A 19,908-nucleotide genomic window follows, 5' to 3' on the forward strand; every position below is an offset into this window, starting at 1 on the left:
CTGTCCCTGCGGAGGAACTCACTAAGTATGTGGTCAAAATCATAACAACAACACTGCCTGACATTTCTTCCCAGGAACTGATTGTAGACCACAGACTTCCCAAACCAAAATTTCTGCCCGATAAAGTCCCAAGAAATGTGATCACCCGCATTAATTTCTATTATGTAAAGGACACTTTCCTTGCAGCTACCAGAAGTGGAAAAAGTTTCCAGAGACATACGCCAAACTGTTGCTCTTTGTGGATCTCTCTCAAGCAAAGCTGCAGGCCCAGAAAGCTCTGAGCTCCGGTCACCTCTGCCCTATGTAACTGCAAAATCCCATACAGATGGGGTCTCCCCACCAAACTATTGGTCCAGCTTAATGGTTCACTCTTCATTTCATTTTCTTAATCCTGTGGTCCCACCACCAAGTTTCATGGCCTATTCTGATACCACCAACTCCTCCTGCAGCTGTCTTAATGTAATTTAATTAGTGCTGTGGTCCCACTGGCCACCACCAGGTTACACAGACTATTCTCCCACCACATGATCAAACAGTGGGTGAACTGAGAAACTTGTCTTGGGTGCTCATGCCAATGTTCCGTGCCAAATAGAAGAAGAGTTTGTTGTGATGTAAAAGTGGGGTGCCCCTGCCAACGTTACAGGCCAAAGAGAAGAAGAAGAAGACATCATCATGATCAAGAAGCAGGTGCACTCCTGCCAACGTTACATGCCAAACAGAAGTACAGTTTGTTGTGATGCAGAAGTGGGTGTGCTCCTGATAACATTACATGCCAAAGAAAAGAAGAAGAAGATTTTGCCATGATCAAGAAGCAGGTGCCGAGCAACTTGGGGGCTCCTACCAACTTGAAAGATATATAAATACACAGTCATACATACATATTTTTAATTACATATAATAATAAATATATCAACTAATAAAAATATGGCAGCCTCCATATTTGAACTGTAGTGAGGGGGATATGGAGGCTGCCATGTTTACTTCATTTTAAACAATACCAGTAACCTGGCAGTCCTGCTTGTATAATTGGCTGCAGTATTGTCTGAATAACACCAGAAACAAGTATGCAGCAAATCTTAACAGATCTGACAAAAAAGTCATAAACATCTGATGTGCATATGCTTGTTCAGGCTCTATGGCTAAAAGTATTAGAGGCAGAGGATCAGCAGAATTGCCAGGCAACTGGTATTGCTTAACCTCCCTGGCGTTACGCAGTTTTAATGACTGTGTCCGCGGGAGGATTTGTGCCTATAAAATGTTATTTATACCCTTCAGCTAGCACTTCGCTAGCTAAGTATGCCCCCCAAGTGCTCCCCCCGATCGCTGCTGGTAATATTTATCTGTCCACGATCCCGCGAGAGCCGCAGTTTCTCCAAGCAGCTTCACTTTCGCTATGGCAATGATCGAACATGACGTCATCGACATCATGACGTCATGCGCAGTCCCGATCCTCCCCATAGTGAAGCCGGGAGCTAATTGGGAGGCTGCGCCATCACGGGATCCCTGGGGGGTATGTATACCGGCGGCAATCAGAGGGGACCGGAGGCACTCGGGGGTAATACTTAACTAGTGCAGTGCTAGCTGGAGGGTATAAATAACGTTTTATAGGCAAAAATCCTCCCAGGGCCATGTGATTCCCTGCGGCGGCTAGCCCGACACTGTGTCGGGCTTACCGCCAGGGAGGTTAAAGGAAAATAAATATGATAGCCTCCATATACCTCTTGCTTCAGTTGTCCTTTATGTATTGGTATAATGACAGTATTTGTGAGCAAGGATAGAAAAACGTCAGTAGAAGGGGATGGGATAAACATAGATGTTAGAAGAGAAATGAAGGACGAGGAGAGATGTGTACAGGTAGTAATTAGGATTTTGAAATTAGAAATGAGGGAGACTGTTCAGAGAGTGAAAAGGAGTTAGTTAGTGAACAGTTAAGAAGTGTAATACAGATAGAATGTGAGGGCTATAGAGATGGCCCGAACAGTTCGCCTGGCGGGTAGTTTGCGCGAATATCAGCTACCCGTGCTCGAATACATAGCACATTTGACCTGCCTCCTATATCTCGTCATTGGGCTAAACTTTGACCCTCAACATCACAGCCAGCAGACACATGGCAGCCAGTCAAGCTGCACTCAACCCCCCCCCCCCATTCTCTCAGTCTGCTGATGCTGCTGTAGTGAGAGGAAGGGAAAGACATTTGGAGATGGGGAAAGCGTTAGTTAGGCTGTTGTTAGCTTGCTCCTCACTGAGTTCAGTCACTGAAAGCACCCCCCAAAAGCTCTTTTGAGAGCTAATATTCTTTGTGTTTGACCACAGACAGGCATAGATACAGCCCTGTCTCAGCTGGGCTTAGTTACTGTACTGTGCCAGGCCCAGCACACTCTGTATTACCATTGCATATCTTTCCACTGTATTTGTGATTTACAAACAAACACAGAACACTTATATCGCGCTTTTCTCCTGGCGGACTCAAAGCGCCACTTTAACTTACTAAAGCATAGCTGTCTTTGTGGGTGACACTGGATAGATAGAGCCCAACAGACAGTTGCCAGGCCAGCTGGGATTTGTAGTCCCACCACTGGCAGCACACTCTATTGTACCCGTGCTTACCTTCCCATTGTATCTGTGTGACAGCACACTCTATTATACCAGTGCATACCCTTCCTCTATACCTGTGTGACAGTACACTGTGTTGTACCAGTGCATACCTTTCTTCTGTACCTGTGTGACAGCACACTCTATTATACCAGCGCATACCCTTCCTCTGTACCTGTGTGACAGCACACTGTATTATACCAGTGCATACCTTTCCTCTGTACCTGTGTGACAGCACACTCTATTATACCAGTGCATACCTTTCCACTGTATCTGTGGGTGACACTGCATACAGCCCACAGAGAGACATAGAGACAGGGACAGCTAGGCTGTTCTTTATTGCTAAAACCATCCCCAAACAAAAACCCTTTTTTGAGGGCTCATAGTGTGTGCGTGTGTGTGTGTGTGTGTGTGTGTGTGTGTGTGTGTGTGTGTGTGTGTGTGTGTGTGTGTGTGTGTGTGTTTGTGCGTGCGTGCGTGCGTGCGTGTGCGTGTGCGTGTGTGTGTGTGTGTATAACATAGCATGGATTGTTTTACACTACTTATTTATAGATTATTTAGTCAGTGTTTTCCCCTGGCAAATCTTTCCTCACCCTGATTCACATTCTGAAATGTATTACAAGTGGTGACATCTTTGCAGTTGCAGCTCTGCAGAGTGTTTTTTTTTTCCTGCGAATTCCAAGGCCAGTGACAATAATTCCTAGTCTCCCAGAATGCTCTGGGAGCAGAATTCCTCATAGCTAAACAGCCTAGGCAAAGTATCACTGGGAGGGTGGGGCTACATACCAATATCCAGCAATATTTAGGAAGTGTCTCTGATGGTGAAAACAGGAAAATACTTTACTGCATTATATTGTATGTCAATACAGTGCCTCTTTTAACTTTCCCATGCCCTGAAGCAATGGAAATCACTGGTCTGAGATTCAAATTAACCCAAAAGGGAACTCAAATCAGCCCCAGTTGGGATTTTTAAAATTTGCCACCAGTCACTACTGGTCCATTCATTTTTTTATGCAACTAAAGAATCAGTTTTAGAGAACTATGACATTTTAAATACACCTATCCAATACACCTAAATGTATGTAACAACTTAAACCTATCTGGACGAATATGTTCGTCCAGATAGACTGTGCAGATGCTCCCTTTCCTGAGGCACGCGATCGCGCGGACTGGAAACATATGCTGCAAAAATAACATTTTTAGGGAAAACAGGGGGAGGAAAAAAAGTTTAGAAAAACAGATCCGATCTGCAACGGACCAGTGCATACCTTTCCTCTGTACCTGTGTGACAGCACACTCTATTATACCAGTGCATACCTTTCCACTGTATCTGTGGGTGACACTGCATACAGCCCACAGAGAGACAGAGAGACAGGGACAGCTAGGCTGTTCTTTATTGCTAAAACCATCCCCAAACAAAAACCCTTTTTTGAGGGCTCATAGTGTGTGTGTGTGTGTGTGTGTGTGTGTGTGTGTGTGTGTGTGTGTGTGTGTGTGTGTGTGTGTGTGTGTGTGTGTGTGTGTGTGTGTGTGTGTGTGTGTGTGTGTGTGTGTGTGTGTGTGTGTGTGTGTGTGTGTGTGCGTGTGTCAGACACTGCATACAGGGCAGGCCACAGTCATTGCTGGGCCTTGCAGTTCTACTATTGTCTTCTATCTATTACAAGCCAGCACACTGTCTATCATCATAAGCTGTGCTTAGCTTTCATCTGTATCTGTTATTGATATCTGTGTGGGTTACACATTGCATACAGGCCACAGTCAGTTGCTGGCCCTTGTAGTTCTACTTTACTCTTGTAACTAATGCAAGCAAGCCAGCACATTGTCTATCATAAGCAGTGCTTAGCTTGCAACTGTATTTGTGATTGAAAGTACTATATAGGATATCTCTGTGTGTGTGTTAAAGTACACACACACACACAGCTGTTGTGTATTTCACACTGACTGTGTGCCTCTTAGTGATTACACACACTGCTTACCACTATTGAATATTGTTAGTAGTAGTGCATACCCCCAATATGTGAAAAATAACAGGCAGAGGCAGGCCACCCCACAGGTATTCTGAGGATGTGGTTGACTGTCTTAAAAAGTGCGCCACATCTTCTACAGCTTCCGCTCAGAACCTCTGTGACGCACCATCCTCCTACTGCTCTGCTTCTGGTTTCCCACAAAAAATTAACACTACCACTAGCAATACAGCTGCTCCACTTGATGTATCAGAGGAGTTATTCACACATGATGCATTTAGTGATATACTTGGGGCCATCCAGCCAACATGCCCTTCAACGCTTACTGTTGCCACCACCCGAATGCCGACATTCCAAAGCTCACCTGTGTGGCATTTTTTTGTTTGTGTGCCTCTGATATCAGGAATGCCATCTGCAACCTCTGCCAAAAGAAACTGAGTTGTGGGAAGCCCAACACCCAACTAGGGACAACTGCATTGCGAAGGCACCCAATCACAAAACAAAAACACCAATGGTATGCACACATTAATAAAAGCCTGTCTGCTTCCTACTATCATAAAGTTCTATAATTAACTTCCCATCCCATCTAGGCCTCTGGTAAACGTGACATCATGACGCTACGCTGGTCCGTTTACGCACTAACTTACTTTTTGTTTGGTAAATGACATTGACATTTAAAAAAAAAATACTTTTTTTTAAAATAATTAACAATGCCCAAGCTGGTCCATTTAGTTGAGGTTGCATGCAGCACCGGCAGAGCTAAGAGCCTTACAGACCTGCTACTGCCCAATATCGTGTGTCTGGCATGGTCGTATAACTAGTTACCATGGTGGAGCTCCAGGGCCTCTGTTATCACTGTATTGTGTTTTCACTATTGCATAGCTCTGTGTCTGTCTGACACTCCACAGACACAACACTGTCACTGAGGGGATTGGGGGAGGACGAGACCTTTTGTGACCTCAGTGAGGAAGAAGAGCTGGCCATCGCTGCATCCATCCTTGTTCAAATGGGGTATTTCATGCTGTCCTGCCTGTTGAGGGAAGTGCCCCCTAATAAAAATGGTTAATGGAGAACAACCTGTACTGGGTGGCAATGCTACTGGACCCTCGCTGTAAGTACAAAGTGGTAGAACTGTTAGCGGAGGTCTCACCACTTTTAAACCCATAGCTCCTCTTGATGTTTCTTTGCCCCTCTTAGTAAGCATACTCCCACTCAAAACATTAAACTGTTGTTTGGTTTATTTTGTGTCGCTATTCCCCCCCCCCCCCCCCCGAAAAAAAATAAAATAAAAATAAAAGACTATTTCAAGCAAAATACGTTTTGGAGAAGATGTAGAGCATGATCCCTTACACGTATAAGGCAATCCCAATATTAAAAACTTCCACAATCTGTCAAAAGTGCTAGTGCAAAAATGGACATAAGGAGCTAATAATACAGTTTTACATATCATAGAACCATATATAGGTAACAATGAAGTAGTGATACAGTGCACTGCATCACTACTTCATTGTTACCTATATATGGTTCTATGATATGTAAAACTGTATTATTAGCACCTTATGTCAATTTTTGCACTAGCACTTTTGACAGATTGAGGAAGTTTTTAATATTGGGATTGCCTTATATGTGTGCCTCATCTTTGGGTTTATCTCTGCAACACAGTGCATATATATGTGTATGAGTATGCGTATATATATATATATATATATATATATATATATATATATATATATAGGCATTATCATTATTACTTAAAAATTGTATGTATATTTTTGCATGGGCACTGTGTATAAATTACTGCAGAGAGCCCAGGTTGTGACACATATTTTGTTACCAGCTTGTGCTGGCATTAGGCTCTTTATATTATTGATATCATAGGGATTTTCTTTTGGTCCAGGTTGGCTCTATTGTTTTTAATTGTTCTTAATATGTGTAGTGGCAATTAATAAAGACATTTTGTATTCAATTATATCCTGGATCTGTCCATTTTTGCTCTATAGAATCATTAATCATGTCAGGTGGTGCTTTTTCTTGTTGTTGAGCTGCGTCAAAAATATGTAATTTTCCCAGGGACTTTCAGGATGTATCCCACTCTGGCATGCCACAGTCCAGGTGTTAGTCCCCTTGAAACAACTTTTCCATCACTTTTGTGGCCAGAAAAAGACTTTGTAGGTTTTAAAGTTTGCCTGCCCATTGAAGTCTATGGCGGTCCGCCTGGTTCACACGAACTCTGACTTTTGCGGATGTTCATGTCCGCGGACCTAAAATCTGAGGTTCGAGCCATCTCTAGAGGGCTACAAGAAGAAATTACTGTGAATTTTGTTAATAAAGTATGTTAGATAGTATATTGCACATTAACTTCACACATATCATATTCAATACTCATTCCATTTACTACATGATAAAGGGAATCCTCCCTTTGTTCCCCTTATTTTTTCTGGTCTCAGAGTATCTTTACTATGATTACCTGGCAGAGGCCCTTCTAGCTTCTTAGGAGAAGACAGATTTTTTTTTTTACCAGTAAACAAATCTGCAGATCCTTCTCAGAAACCCATACTTGTTCTTCAGGAAATTGTCCTTCCAGTGTTAAATATAATAGGGCTTGCAATGAAGGATCCTTGAAACCATCTCTTGTTAAAAACTATAGGTGACATACAATAACACAGTATTGTTGATTCAGGTCTGTGAAGCAAAGATGCCGACTTTCTTGCTTATATAGATGATTTATTTTTCTATAATTCAAGTAATCTGAACATTTTTCCAGTTAGCCCAAGTTTGATAAGTGCAAAATTTAGGTTCACCTCTAAGAGGTGATGCAGTACTCATTGGATTTTGAGAGGAAAATGTATGAGTCTCTAAGTGTGCTCTTCTGATTTTTTTTCAGTATATGACCTATTTTTTTCTCAATACATGCAGTAAGTCCCAATGGTGATACTCTCATTTAGTGCAGGAAAGACCATGTTTTCGTAACTGGCAAAACCTCTATGACAAAGTGTAAGTTCTTAAAAAAAAACAAAACAAAAAAAAAAACCTGGTGTTTGTGCTGTTTATATGACGAGGTTACCATTTTTGTGCAGAAAGTTTCACTTAACTCCAGTGTAGGGTATTGGTTTTGTATTCAATTTGATTGAGCAGAAATCCACCTTCTTTGTTCTTGTAGAAAACACAAGAACAGCAAGAGTAATGAAGAGAGGAACATGTCAGTAATAACATTTATTTAACTGTGATCTACGAGTTTGCACATTTGTCATAATGTGGATTCTGCTGTATTCTGTAAATTATATTATAGAATATGGTTCTTAAATCTAACCACCCATTGTCTATTTATGAAGACAAAAAAAATATTCACCATTCTCCCTATATTTTTATGCACCAAAGGTTAATCTATCAATATTTCAGTCTGAATTAATAGACTCTTCTCTAAGAACTGATTGGCATGGCATGAGGCCCACCCTTATAAGCCGTATTAGTTCTGCAACCATCAAACCAAACATTTGATGTTGGCAGATCTGCTCTGTAATAACTGTTTCATTGTGTTTTCATTTTGTTTCCCAAACATTAGTCAAACATACACCAACAATGACCTATGACGTCATTAAAACATTTGCCATCTTCTAAATGTAATCATCTGTTTGTGTTTCAGGTCTCTCCTTGTGAGAAATGTCGCTGTGATCCCAATGGTGAAGTTATGTGCACTGTGTCAGCATGCCCTCAGACAGAGTGTGTGGATCCAGTGTATGAACCAGACCAGTGTTGCCCCATCTGCAAAAATGGTGACCAGTTTATTTTATTATTTCATTGTTATGGATTCGATTAACATTTATTTTATGCAAACTGTTGTTAATGTTAAGGAATATCAGAAAGAAGTTAAGGCTGTTTTGGTGTTGTTTTTCTATATTTTAACCAATTAATTGATAATTCTTTATTTATTAGGGAGGATAATAATCTGTGCTTGATTTTATTAAATAGTAGATGAAAGCATGAGGAAAATAATGCACATAGTGGCAGTCAGAAGGCTTTCTAAAGTTTGACTATTGCATACTGAGTGATTACATGAATTGATTTGGTGTGTACTCATGCGTGTAGTGCATAATACAAAAATGGAAGGGAACAATCAAATTGCTTTAGTTTTATATAAACAAGTGAGCTGTAGATGTTTTGTCTACAAATATATTGTAAATAACTTTTCAGAACTTCAGTTCTCAAACGTCAACCTTGAACACATTTTACAAAGCAATTGTACTGTTAACATTTCTCTTTAATATTCCACTGTGGAGTAATTATCAGTTGATGAATAGCTGTCTGTGTGTGGGCACAAATAGATAGATATGGAAATAGAAATTACTGTACAAGATCATGCGTACATAAAATATCCTTGGTGATTACTTCCAATATCCAAAAATATTTTTGTTGATGATTTGATGATTTTTTTAAATATCTGGTTATTTTTTATGGTTTTGTCCACATCTTTAACTAAATAATTCAAAATTGTCATGTTATGTACCAGAATACTCTATAGTCTCCAGAGAGTAATGTCATAAGCACAGGAGTGATCAGATCCTTGCAAAAGCCCTTATTAATATGACATAATTAATATGACATATTGGGTGATTTGTTTATTACAGTATTGGTAACATTGGTAAACAGCTTATAATTGATATCTGAAGAACAGTGAGTAATACAGATAATTTAATCTTGCCCAATTGCAAGTTTCAGGTATCTCCTGCTATCAACTGCTTATTTCCCATGCATGAGGAGATTTTTTTCACATTATTACTGTAAATACTCATAGCTATAATAAACTCTAATTACTGTATATACTCGAGTAAAAAAAAAAGTGGCCCAAACGTGGGGGTCTCGGCTTATACCCGATTCCCTACTCTTTGAGTAACCTCCACAGTGCCCCCACTATATGCACAGTCAGTGGTGCATCATGTGAGGGAGACCACACACTTGACATTTCCATGGGAGGTCCAGCTAACCTCTTCTCGAGTTGTAGGCTTGGAAGGCATGCAGGGACAGTGTCTACTGGGTACTGAGAATCCTTGCATTCCAATATCACATTTTAGATACATGATGTGTCTTTGCATTTCTTGCTTTATCTATATGCCAGCTTAAACTGTACATGTTCTTTGTATGTCCATCTCCATAGTAGGCCTATGTTCTGGCTTATTATTGCAATATGCTGAATTTATACTGCTTTTCTAATATATGGCTGTGCCCGGCCATGGCTGTGAGTCTGTGAGTGGTGTTGTAGTTGTGGCTTTTGCCACCCCTTTTCTTATACTCGGGTCAAACATTTTTCACAGTTTTTTTTTAAGTTGGGGATGGCTTATACTCGGGTTAATATGGTATATGTGGTGAGGTGAAGTTAAAATATATTGTACAGAAAAGACATCTGTCCAGATATTTAGGTTTGTAGAGTATAAAGAACTCAGTACATTTTTCGATTTAATATTCCAAAAGCACAGTTTGTATTTAAAATAAGCAATTTTACGAAATAGTATAAAATAGGTGCATGCAATATAAATAGGAAAAGCAGGAAGATAGGAAATCCTATACATTACATTTTCAATCTAGTCAGTATTAATTATTCTACTTTTATGGCAAGATGGAACCAATATATTCATATTGGCATTTACATAACCCCCATAGTTCCTGGAATTTTGCTGTATGTTATTACAATAGTGTGTTAACGCATCTGCCTACCAGAGGCCGTACAACTGTACATGGCTATGAGGGTTGAGCAGTATTGTTCCTCATTGTGAACCTTCATAGTACAGCAGATGAGACAGCCTGTTACATAATTAATTTGACATTCTCAAGTATACAATCATTCTCTTACAGTACTGTTTGCTAAAAATAAGTAAAGTACCTAAGAAAAGACATACAGGTGGAGAATGCAATCTCATTTCTATACAAAATTATATTTTATTGTGTAGGAGAACAGTCTATAGAACACTTCCAGCTATACAGGCAATTAAAATGTGATGATGTCATGAGTATACTAACAGTGCAGTACTGTCCTGTGTTGTTGCATACTGTACTACACATTTTTTCTTTATATTAAGCCTAGGCAGAGATGTTGTGCACTAAAGATATGGCAACTGCCAAAAAGGAATATAAAACTAATGCACAGTGGTCCAGAAGTAACAGATGGTTGTAATGAGCCAGCAGCAAGTATATAGCAAGTATAATGGTTACTATATTTCGACAAACAACCAGCTATTATTAACTTTCATTTGGAGACACTTGAAGCATGTTCACTGCCGCACGATGTTTACAGATCTCCAGCCAGGGAGCATAAAAATAAGACATTACAAAGTTAAACAGGCTGATGTGTATTTGCTCTCTGGAGCAGTTGACTGTACTCCCACATTAGCAGTCATCTCACAATGTGTGAACGCATGGCCTTTTTCAGGATAGCTATCCTCCATTCTTGTATAAATTCATCAGCTTCTAGCAGGTAACTAGAAAGCCACAGATTCAGTGATATTGATGTTCTCCTAAGCATTTTGCACAAGTAAAATAGTACTCCTAAAAAGAGATGGCCTGAACGGTTTGCCGGTGAACAGATCCCGGAAAACTTCAGCTGTTCGCGTTCGCGGCGAGTAGCGAACAGATAGGGCGGTTCAATCCACCCCCTATACCTTGTCATTGGGCTAAACTTTGACCCCCTACATCATAGTCAGCAGACACATGGCATCCAATCAGGCTGCACTCAACTAAGGACCCCCTCCCCCCCTATAAAAACGCAGCAGCGCCGGCCATGTTCTCAGTCTGTTGCTGCTGTGAGTGGAGTGGACAGTTCGCTAGGCGCTGCTGTTTATTGCTGATTGCTGAAAGCACCTCAAATCAAAAGCCTTTTTGAGGGCTCATATTGTTACGGGTTTTTTTTTTTTGTGTGTGTGTGTGTCTGTGTGTGTGTGAGAGACACTGGTCACACTGCATACAGGCTGGCCGCAGTCATTGCTGGGCTGTGTAGTTCTACTATAGTTCTGTGTAGTTCTACTATACACGTCGATCAATTTTGCAAGCAAGCCAGCACACTGTCTATCATAAGCTGTGCTTAGCTTGCAACTGTATCTGTTATTGATATCTTTGTGGGTTACACTTACACTGAATGCAGGCCACAGTCAGTTGCTGGGCTTTGTAGTTCTACTATACTCTGTCCTGTGAGTGTCAACTAATGGCAACCCTTTTCGGCTGTTTGCGGCGGTGCGTTAAACAGTGAGTTTGGTCGGCCAGTGTGAAGCAGTACACTACTTACACTACCTGATCAATGTATACACAAACAAGATGTTTTAAAACACTTTATGCCTCCAATTTAGCAATGCAATGTGATTTCTGCTCTTTAGGGATTGTAACCCTACTCTGCGTCAAATACGTAGGGACTTTTGGCATGTATCCCACTCCGGCATGCCCCCCTCCAGGTCTTAGACCCCTTGAAACAACTTTTCCATCACATTTGTGGCCAGAAATAGTCCCTGTATGTTTTAAAATTCGCCTGCCCATTGAAGTCTATGGCAGTTCGCCTGGTTTGCGTGAACTCGAACTTTTGCGCAAGTTCGTGTCCGCAGTTCGCTAACCCAAAATCTGAAGTTCAAAACATCTCTACTCCTAAACAGCAAGAGTCACCATAAATGCTGAAGATAGATGGACCAGTACAATTAAAGCTATGCTTTTACACATTTTAAGTGAACTTCATCCAGTCTAGCACAATAGGGAAATCTAACTAAACTCCTTAAAATGTTTTTACTTTATAACTCATAATGCCAGTAAGCATGATCACCAGTAATTTTATGATACAGTCAATAATACAAGACTATTCACATACATATGCATAGGCTCATGTCATAAACTAAATATATCCCTTATTTAGCATCGCACAAAAAGCTTTTCAAGGAAAAGTCCACATTTAGTGACATTAGGTACCTTCAATTGTAAGTTGGATTTCAGGTTTGAAGTAATTTTCTTATTTAACCGATTGATCATTTCAATAAACAAAAGGAAACTTTCGGGTTGATAATTTTTTTTCTGGGGGTTACCCCAGTGATTTACCCCACAGTTATCCTCCCAGACACCCCCTCCGTTTCAGTTTGCAATATAAATAATTGCACAAGGAGGCATGTTAGTGGCCTGAACTTGGATTTATCAATGCTAAGACATACTCATCATGTTTTGGGGTACCTCCTTATTCAGATGTAGAAAAGGGTATACCCTAAAACAAATTGTACATGTCCTAGCACTGAAATACACTCAAGCCAGTAGAGTCCTTCCTTGTTTGATTATTTATTTTGCTGGGGGTTACCTATATCTTCAGCATTTTGGCAGGGATCAGAGGCAGGGTTGATCAGTTGACTAGTAGTATGCATGAGCAGAGCGCTCCCGGCTGCAATCAATGACACGCCACCAGGCCTATCGCATGTGCACTGCTGTTGACCCAGGCAACGGAAGCAGCTTCTTCTGGCTTTTAAGAAATAATTAAAGGGGATGGAGGTGAACGGGAGGTGCGGTGGGCATGAGGACCGCTCCCTGTACATACCTGCTCCCCCATTCTTATAATCTTATTCACCTTGGATATACTTTAATGAATGGACATACAACAGCGAGTTTTTTTTAACCTTTTTCGGACCTTGGTAATTAATGTCCTGTTTACTGCCTCTCATCCCTGCAAGGGAATAGATTTAGATTGCACACTGACAGGTGGTCCTGTCACTCTCACTGCTATCATTGCTCTGGCTCATCTGTCATTATTATTTATTGGCTCCTGACCCTGTGATTACTGAGAGCTAATCAAAGTGATTACAGCTCAAAAGCCAGAAAAAAAGGTCTCCGGTCCTCAAGGGGTCAGAGACGTCTGATAGTAAAAGAGTTAACATCTGCAGTTGAATCAACTTCCACAGCTGATTCAACTGCAGATGTTAATTATTTCACTACCAGCCGTCTCTGACCCCTTTAGGACCGGAGACCTTCTTTGCTGGCTTTTGAGCTGTAATCACTTTGATTGGCTCTCAGTGATCACAGGGCCAGTGAGAGGATGTAATAATAAAATATGTTGTTCTCTTGCTGTAGACAAAAAAACAGACATCAGCCCCTTGCATAGAAAGGATTTTGTTGACACACACTCCTGTGTTAACCCATTGACATAGAAATACTTTACAACCTTGAAGATGCAGGAGATAGTATTATTAGATTGTCATTTCCTCTCAAGGGCCATTTGGGGTTTAATCACTAAACCCTGGTAAAATGTCTAAGTACAGATGCTAGTAACATAGCATGGGTTGAACACATATCACACTATGCACACAATAGGCTTGATTCACAAAGCGGTGCTAACAGCACGCTGGTGAAAAGCCTTTATCACGCCTAAACTCAGTTTAGGCATGATAAGTTTAGGTGTGATAAGTTTAGGCGTGATAAGTTTAGGTGTGATAAGTTTAGGTATGATAAGTTTAGGCGTGATAACTATAGCACCTACTGGGTTAGCACCGCAGTGCACAGCTGATCAAAAGTTTTGCGCTAGCAAAGTCTGGTGCACTTCACGTAGAGTTTAATGGCGCTGCTTTGCGTGCGGGACTTTGCATGCGAGCTAAACTTATCTAAACTTATCACGCCTAAACTTATCACGCCTAAACTTATCACGCCTAAACTGGCTTTTCACCAGCGTGGTGCAATGGTTATCACGCCTAAAGTCTCTAACTGGGTTAGCACCTCTTTGTGAATCAAGCCCAATGCGTTTTGTTAGTATAGCCTGCATTATGCCATTAGTTGTATATGCAGTTGAGAGGTTTGAATAACTAACACTGAAGATTGATGAATCAAGCAAAAATTGCTCTTTTTTTATTTTTTCCATTTTCTGATCTACCTTTTCTTTCTAACACAGTCATTAATCATCTTTGATGTAATCAGTCAAGAACACCGCCACAAAAAGACCCAGTTAAAATGAAATAAAATATCATTACTAATGCAAAAAAAACAAAGACATACAATCTCTTTAAGCATTAACTAAAACTTAATTTGGAACAAAATAGATCAGAGTTTGATTGCAATATATTGTCTGCTTTTTGAATGTATCAAATGGATTCTGAGATTCTGTGTCAGAAACTTTCCAAACATGAGTATGTTAAAGGCAATGTTATGATTATATAATCTAGGACAAGGTCTACAATATTGTACATGATGAATGAGTATGTAATTCAGAGATAGTATTTCATGACCGCATACTATTAAATTACCAATTCTCTTCATAAAATAAAATTTATTTGTGATGTGTGTAAAATATTTATTATTGGATAATTTATTTCATATGATAAATGTTCTTCCTGTTCTCGTACATTACCAGAGATTTTATGATAAAGTCTTACTCCATTTCCAAATTCACACATTAAAAACAACAGTCTTTCTCTGAGGTCATTTCTAGACATAACCTTACCTAATGGTATGGTGAACGTACAGAATTGTAGGGCTGAGGAGAAGAATATTGTGTTAGGGCTTATAGCTGATGCTCGTTGAAAATGGTGAACTGTGGCAGAGAGTAAGGAATTTGAAAAACCTCAGGGAACTATCAATAACAAACAGCAATGCCAAGAATGTCTTCAGATACACCTGGAGTGGCTTTAGCGCCAGATGAAAAAATCAAAATCGCAGATGATCTCAAAGCAGTTTTGTGCTGTGGAGCTGTCTTTCAGCACCACTGCTTTGCTACCTGGCTCCAGTGTAATTCCCTTCACTTCTGCTCACTACCAGTACATACTGGGCACCCTGACACTCTCCTGTCATCTACCCCTACAGTGCTAGGCTCCCTAACACTCTCCCAACTTCTGCCATTCACTGCCACTACAGGGCTCCTGAAACTCCCCTGACGTCTGCAAACCTATGCTAGGCCCTCTGGCACCATCCATGCCTGCTGCACCACCGCTTAATCACCAGGACCACTGTCATTCTTCTCATTTTGTAAATTGGGAGCCACAGCTACATAGTATCTTCAAGCATCCCACCCGGATTCCCCATTGAGCCACTAAACTGGACAATGAGAATACACTTTAGGGGCAGGTTGAGATGGTTCCAAGGGTGCTCAGCAGAGTTTCAGCGAGGAGCAGTGCTGTAGGGATGGGGACAGAAAGCATCAGGGGTGCTCTACAAAGATTCAGTGGGCGCCGTGGTTGTCTGGTGGGAAGCAGTGGCTAGGAGGTGGCAGAGGGGAAAAAGAGGAATAAAGAAGACAATTTTATTTTATTTAAAGGTTTGTTTTTGTACTATCAACACAAAGTTAAGGGGTAAAAAATTATCCCCTTTACCTATTTAAAGGGTAAAAAACAGGCATGTGAATGTCTCCTTTTTAAAGTAACCCCCAACTCTAATAGTGGAGATAAGCCCCTTGTCCATAAAATGGACAGGACTTTGTAGGAGAAAGTGAGACTTTGCTGCATGTACATCCAGGCCTGGTATAGGCTTCAAGCAGATAAAAAGCTTTTGCTCATTTGCCTTCATGTCTGATGAAATGGCCTCCTCCTGGTTTGGATTATATTTGAGGAGTTCCAGAAGATCGGACCTGGGGTTGATGCTTGCTTTCTTAAGTTGTTTAATGAGGGTCCCCCTAAGATACTCCAGGTGGTTGTTTTTCTCTGTCATGTCAGAACTAGTAGTGGTCATGTCTAGGAGAACTCATGAAGAAGCATGTGATCATTTTGGTCAGGTGAGTCTCTGATTTTCTAGTCATGACCATGTGCTAAAGCAGGGTGTGATCACAGCAAAGCAGAGCTTTGCAAATCTATCAGCTGATCAAACAAATCACATGCTTTTACATGAGTTCTCCTAGACATGACCATCACTAGTGAGAACAGATCCAGCTTCATCTCATTGCTTGGCTGTACATTATGGAGTGCCTCATGTGTGTGGGATCATACTTATTGAAAATGGCTTTCTTTTTTTTCTGTTTTAGCTATGAAAAATAAACTGTAAGAAATCGGTGGGGTTTTTATAAATTTCAGTATTGGTGTTACATCTTTTAATGTTACCTTTTAAAGAGAGTCTGAAGCGAGAATAAATCTCGCTTCAGAGCTCATATTCAGCAGGGGCATGCGTGCCCCTGCTAAACCCGCCGCTATCGCGCCGCTAAACGGGGGTCCCTTACCTCACAAATCCCCTCCGTGCAGCAGGGGATCTCTTCCGCATAGAGGCAGGGCTAACCGCCGCAGCCCTGCCTCACGCGCAGTCTGTCAGCGCGTATCTCCGCCTCTCCCATGCCCCTCTCAGTCTTCCTTCACTGAGAGGGGCAGGGGAGAGGCGGCGATGCGCCGCTGATAGACGGTGCTGAAAGGCAGGGCTGCAGTCGTTAGCCCTGCCTCAAGAGCAGCAAAATCTACGACCAAGTTGGTCGTAGATTTTGCAGGGGGGGGGGAGGTTGGGGGGTAAGGGACCGCCGTTTAGCCGCGGGATAGCGGCGTTTTAGCAGGGGCACACATGCCCCTGCTGAATATAAGCACTGAAGTGAGATTTATTCTCGCTTCAGTGTCTCTTTAAATGTTATCATCTAAAATTAAAACTTCCTGGTTTAACAGATGGATAACCAGGATAGATGAGAACAGTTTGGCGAGAAACAAAACTGTCCCTATGTGTATAGGGTGAAGGCCACAGTTGAGAGGATTAACGTACCTGATTTCCCTCCCTCTCACACCACTGCGCTGCATGCTGCTGTCTATCATCCTGACAATTCGCCCATGACAGCCAAACTTATGGCTGCTTAGTCAAAATTGTCAGGAAGAGGGAGAGGAACTTACAATGCATAGGCCAAAGATTTGGCACCACCAAGCCATAGAATGTCATCCCTTCCCTCTAATGACTTCTGATTCTAAAAACATTTTTACCTATTTGGCTTAAAGAGACACTGAAAAAAAGTTATGATATAATAAATTGGTTGTGTAATATGGATAATTACTAGAATTTTAGTAGCAAAGAAAATATTCTAATATTTTTATTTTCAGTTATATAGTGTTTTTTATAACATTGCATCATTCTCTAATATTTGCAGTTTAGACACACTCAGCATTCTAAATGGGTTCAAAAGTTCACTAGCCTGCTCTGGAAAAGCTTATTATCTTAAGTGTCAGAGTTAAGTGGCAGAGTTCTTTGCGACTTTGAAAGTCGTGGAGCTCAATGGCTAATTTGCATAGATAGCAACTGGAGTTTCTTAGCTCTTCCTTTACTGGAAACAATACTAGACTTGTGTCTCTGCTGCTAATGCTTTTTTTCTTAGCTGTACTACACATACAAATCCTTATATCATATTTTTTTTTCACTTCAGTGTCTCTTTAACTGCTCATGCAAACAGGCTTATTTGAGGAACACTATTTAGTAGTAGTAGTAGTAGTAGTAGTAGTAGTAGTAGCAGTAGCAGTAGTAGCAGTAGAAGCAGTAGTAGCAGTAGTGGTAGTAGCAGCAGCAGCAGTACTAGGGAGTATTAGCAACAGTATTAAAAATAAAGGCATATTTGTTTTCCAGAACATTTTTTTTCAGAGATAACATTCATAAAGTAGAAAAGAAATGATGACTATATGGCAATAAAAATAACTGATTCATAGTGCATAATTTTTGTAATTCCTGTCTTTTAAAATCACAGTCTTTATTGAAATAACTGAAAACATCAATTTTCTGTACAGTTGCTTTCACATTGTTTGTCTTAATGACTGTGAATAGTACATAATTGCTTTGCTTAGCATTTCCTGCACTTGGTTGCTAAATTATGCAATAGCTTAGAAGAACATGATAACTGTTTGTTCTTTTGTATATGTGAATTCATATAAAGATCATGGCATGCATGATATGGAAAAAAACAAGCACAGTTCTCTTTATGGTGACTACAAAAGCTCAGAATTTTATAAGAGTAGTTAATACTATACATTGCAAATAGTACACTTAAAAATACAGTAGAAAGTAAAAGTATGTGAACCCTTTGGAATTATATGGATTTCCGCACAAGTAAAATCATTATTATAAAATGTGATCTGATCTTCATCTAAGTCACAACAATAGACATCAGAGTCTGCTTAAACTAATACCACACAAATAATTACATTTGTCCATGTTTTTATTGAACACAACATGTAAACATTCCCAGTGCAGGTGGTAAAAGTATGGGAACCCTTCGATTTAATAACTAGTTAAAGCTCCTTTGACAGCAATAACTTCAACCAAACATTTCCTGTAATTGCAGAACAGATGTGCACAAGTAATTCTTCACCATTGCTCTTTACAGAACTATTTCAGTTCAGCAATATCCTTGGGATGTCTGGTGTAAATCACTTTCTTGAGGTTATGCCACAGCATCTCAATCAGGTTGAGGTCAGGACTCTGAGTGGGCCAGTCCAGAAGGGGTAATTGCTTTGGGTTGTTGTCCTGTTGCAACACCCATCTGCAGCTGGTGGACTGATGGCCTTAAGTTCTCCTGCAAAATGTCTTGATAAGCTTTGGAATTCATTTTTTCTTCAATCATAGCAGGCCCTGACACAGCAAAACAGCCCCAAACCATGATGCCCCCACCACCATACTTTGCAGTTTGGATGAGGTTTTGATGTTGGTGTGCTGTGCCTCGTTTTCTCCACACATAGTGTTGTGTGTTTCTTCCAAACAACTTAACTTTGGTTTAATCTGTCCACAGAATATTTTGCCAGTACTACTGTGGAACATCAAGGTGCTCTTATGCAAACTTTAAACGTACAGTGATGGATTTTTTGGGACAGCAGTGGCTTCCTCTGTGGTATTCTCCCATGAAACCCATTCTTGTTTAGTGCTTTATGTATTATAGATTTACTAACATGGATGCTAGCATATGCCAGCGTCTTTAGCTGACACTATAGAATTATTTTTCATTCCATTGAGCATTCTGTGCTGTGCTCTTGCAGTCATCTTTACAGGATGTCCACTCCTAGGGAGAGTAGCAGCAGTGCTGAACTTTCTCCATTTATAGACAATTTCTCTTACCATGGACTGATGAACTACAAGGCTTTTGGAGATACTTTTATAACCCTTTCCAGCTTCATGCAAGTCAACAATTCTTTTTTTTCACAATTCCAAGCTTTATTGAAATGTAAAATAGAAACAAATCAAGTTGAACAGTATGCGTCACATAATGCCAAATAACAGGATTTGGTAATATAGGAATATCTAACCATATTCCAGGAAGACCGAGATAAGAAAAGAACGTACATAGAAAGAACAGAGTAAAAACAACAACAGATATAACTCGGTATATCGGCTGGACAATGTGGCTGCAAATCCTTCTCTTATGTCATCTGGTTATGAGCTGATAATATATAAAATAGGTGTGTTTAATGTTATAACAGCCTATCCT

General features: G+C 40.4%; 1 protein-coding gene across 1 annotated transcript in view; it reads left to right on the forward strand.

Moving 5' to 3' along the window:
- VWC2 (von Willebrand factor C domain containing 2) overlaps positions 1 to 19,908 on the forward strand; it is a 567,725-nt gene that overhangs the window by 307,276 nt on the left and 240,541 nt on the right. Inside the window, exon 3 of the mRNA XM_068234542.1 lies at positions 8,200 to 8,329. Within this exon, the coding sequence (XP_068090643.1) occupies positions 8,200 to 8,329 (130 nt within the window). The remainder of the gene's footprint in view (positions 1 to 8,199; positions 8,330 to 19,908) is intronic.

This window comes from Hyperolius riggenbachi, chromosome 5 (assembly GCF_040937935.1).
Source record: "Hyperolius riggenbachi isolate aHypRig1 chromosome 5, aHypRig1.pri, whole genome shotgun sequence".
In the NCBI taxonomy this organism is placed as follows: domain Eukaryota; kingdom Metazoa; phylum Chordata; class Amphibia; order Anura; family Hyperoliidae; genus Hyperolius; species Hyperolius riggenbachi.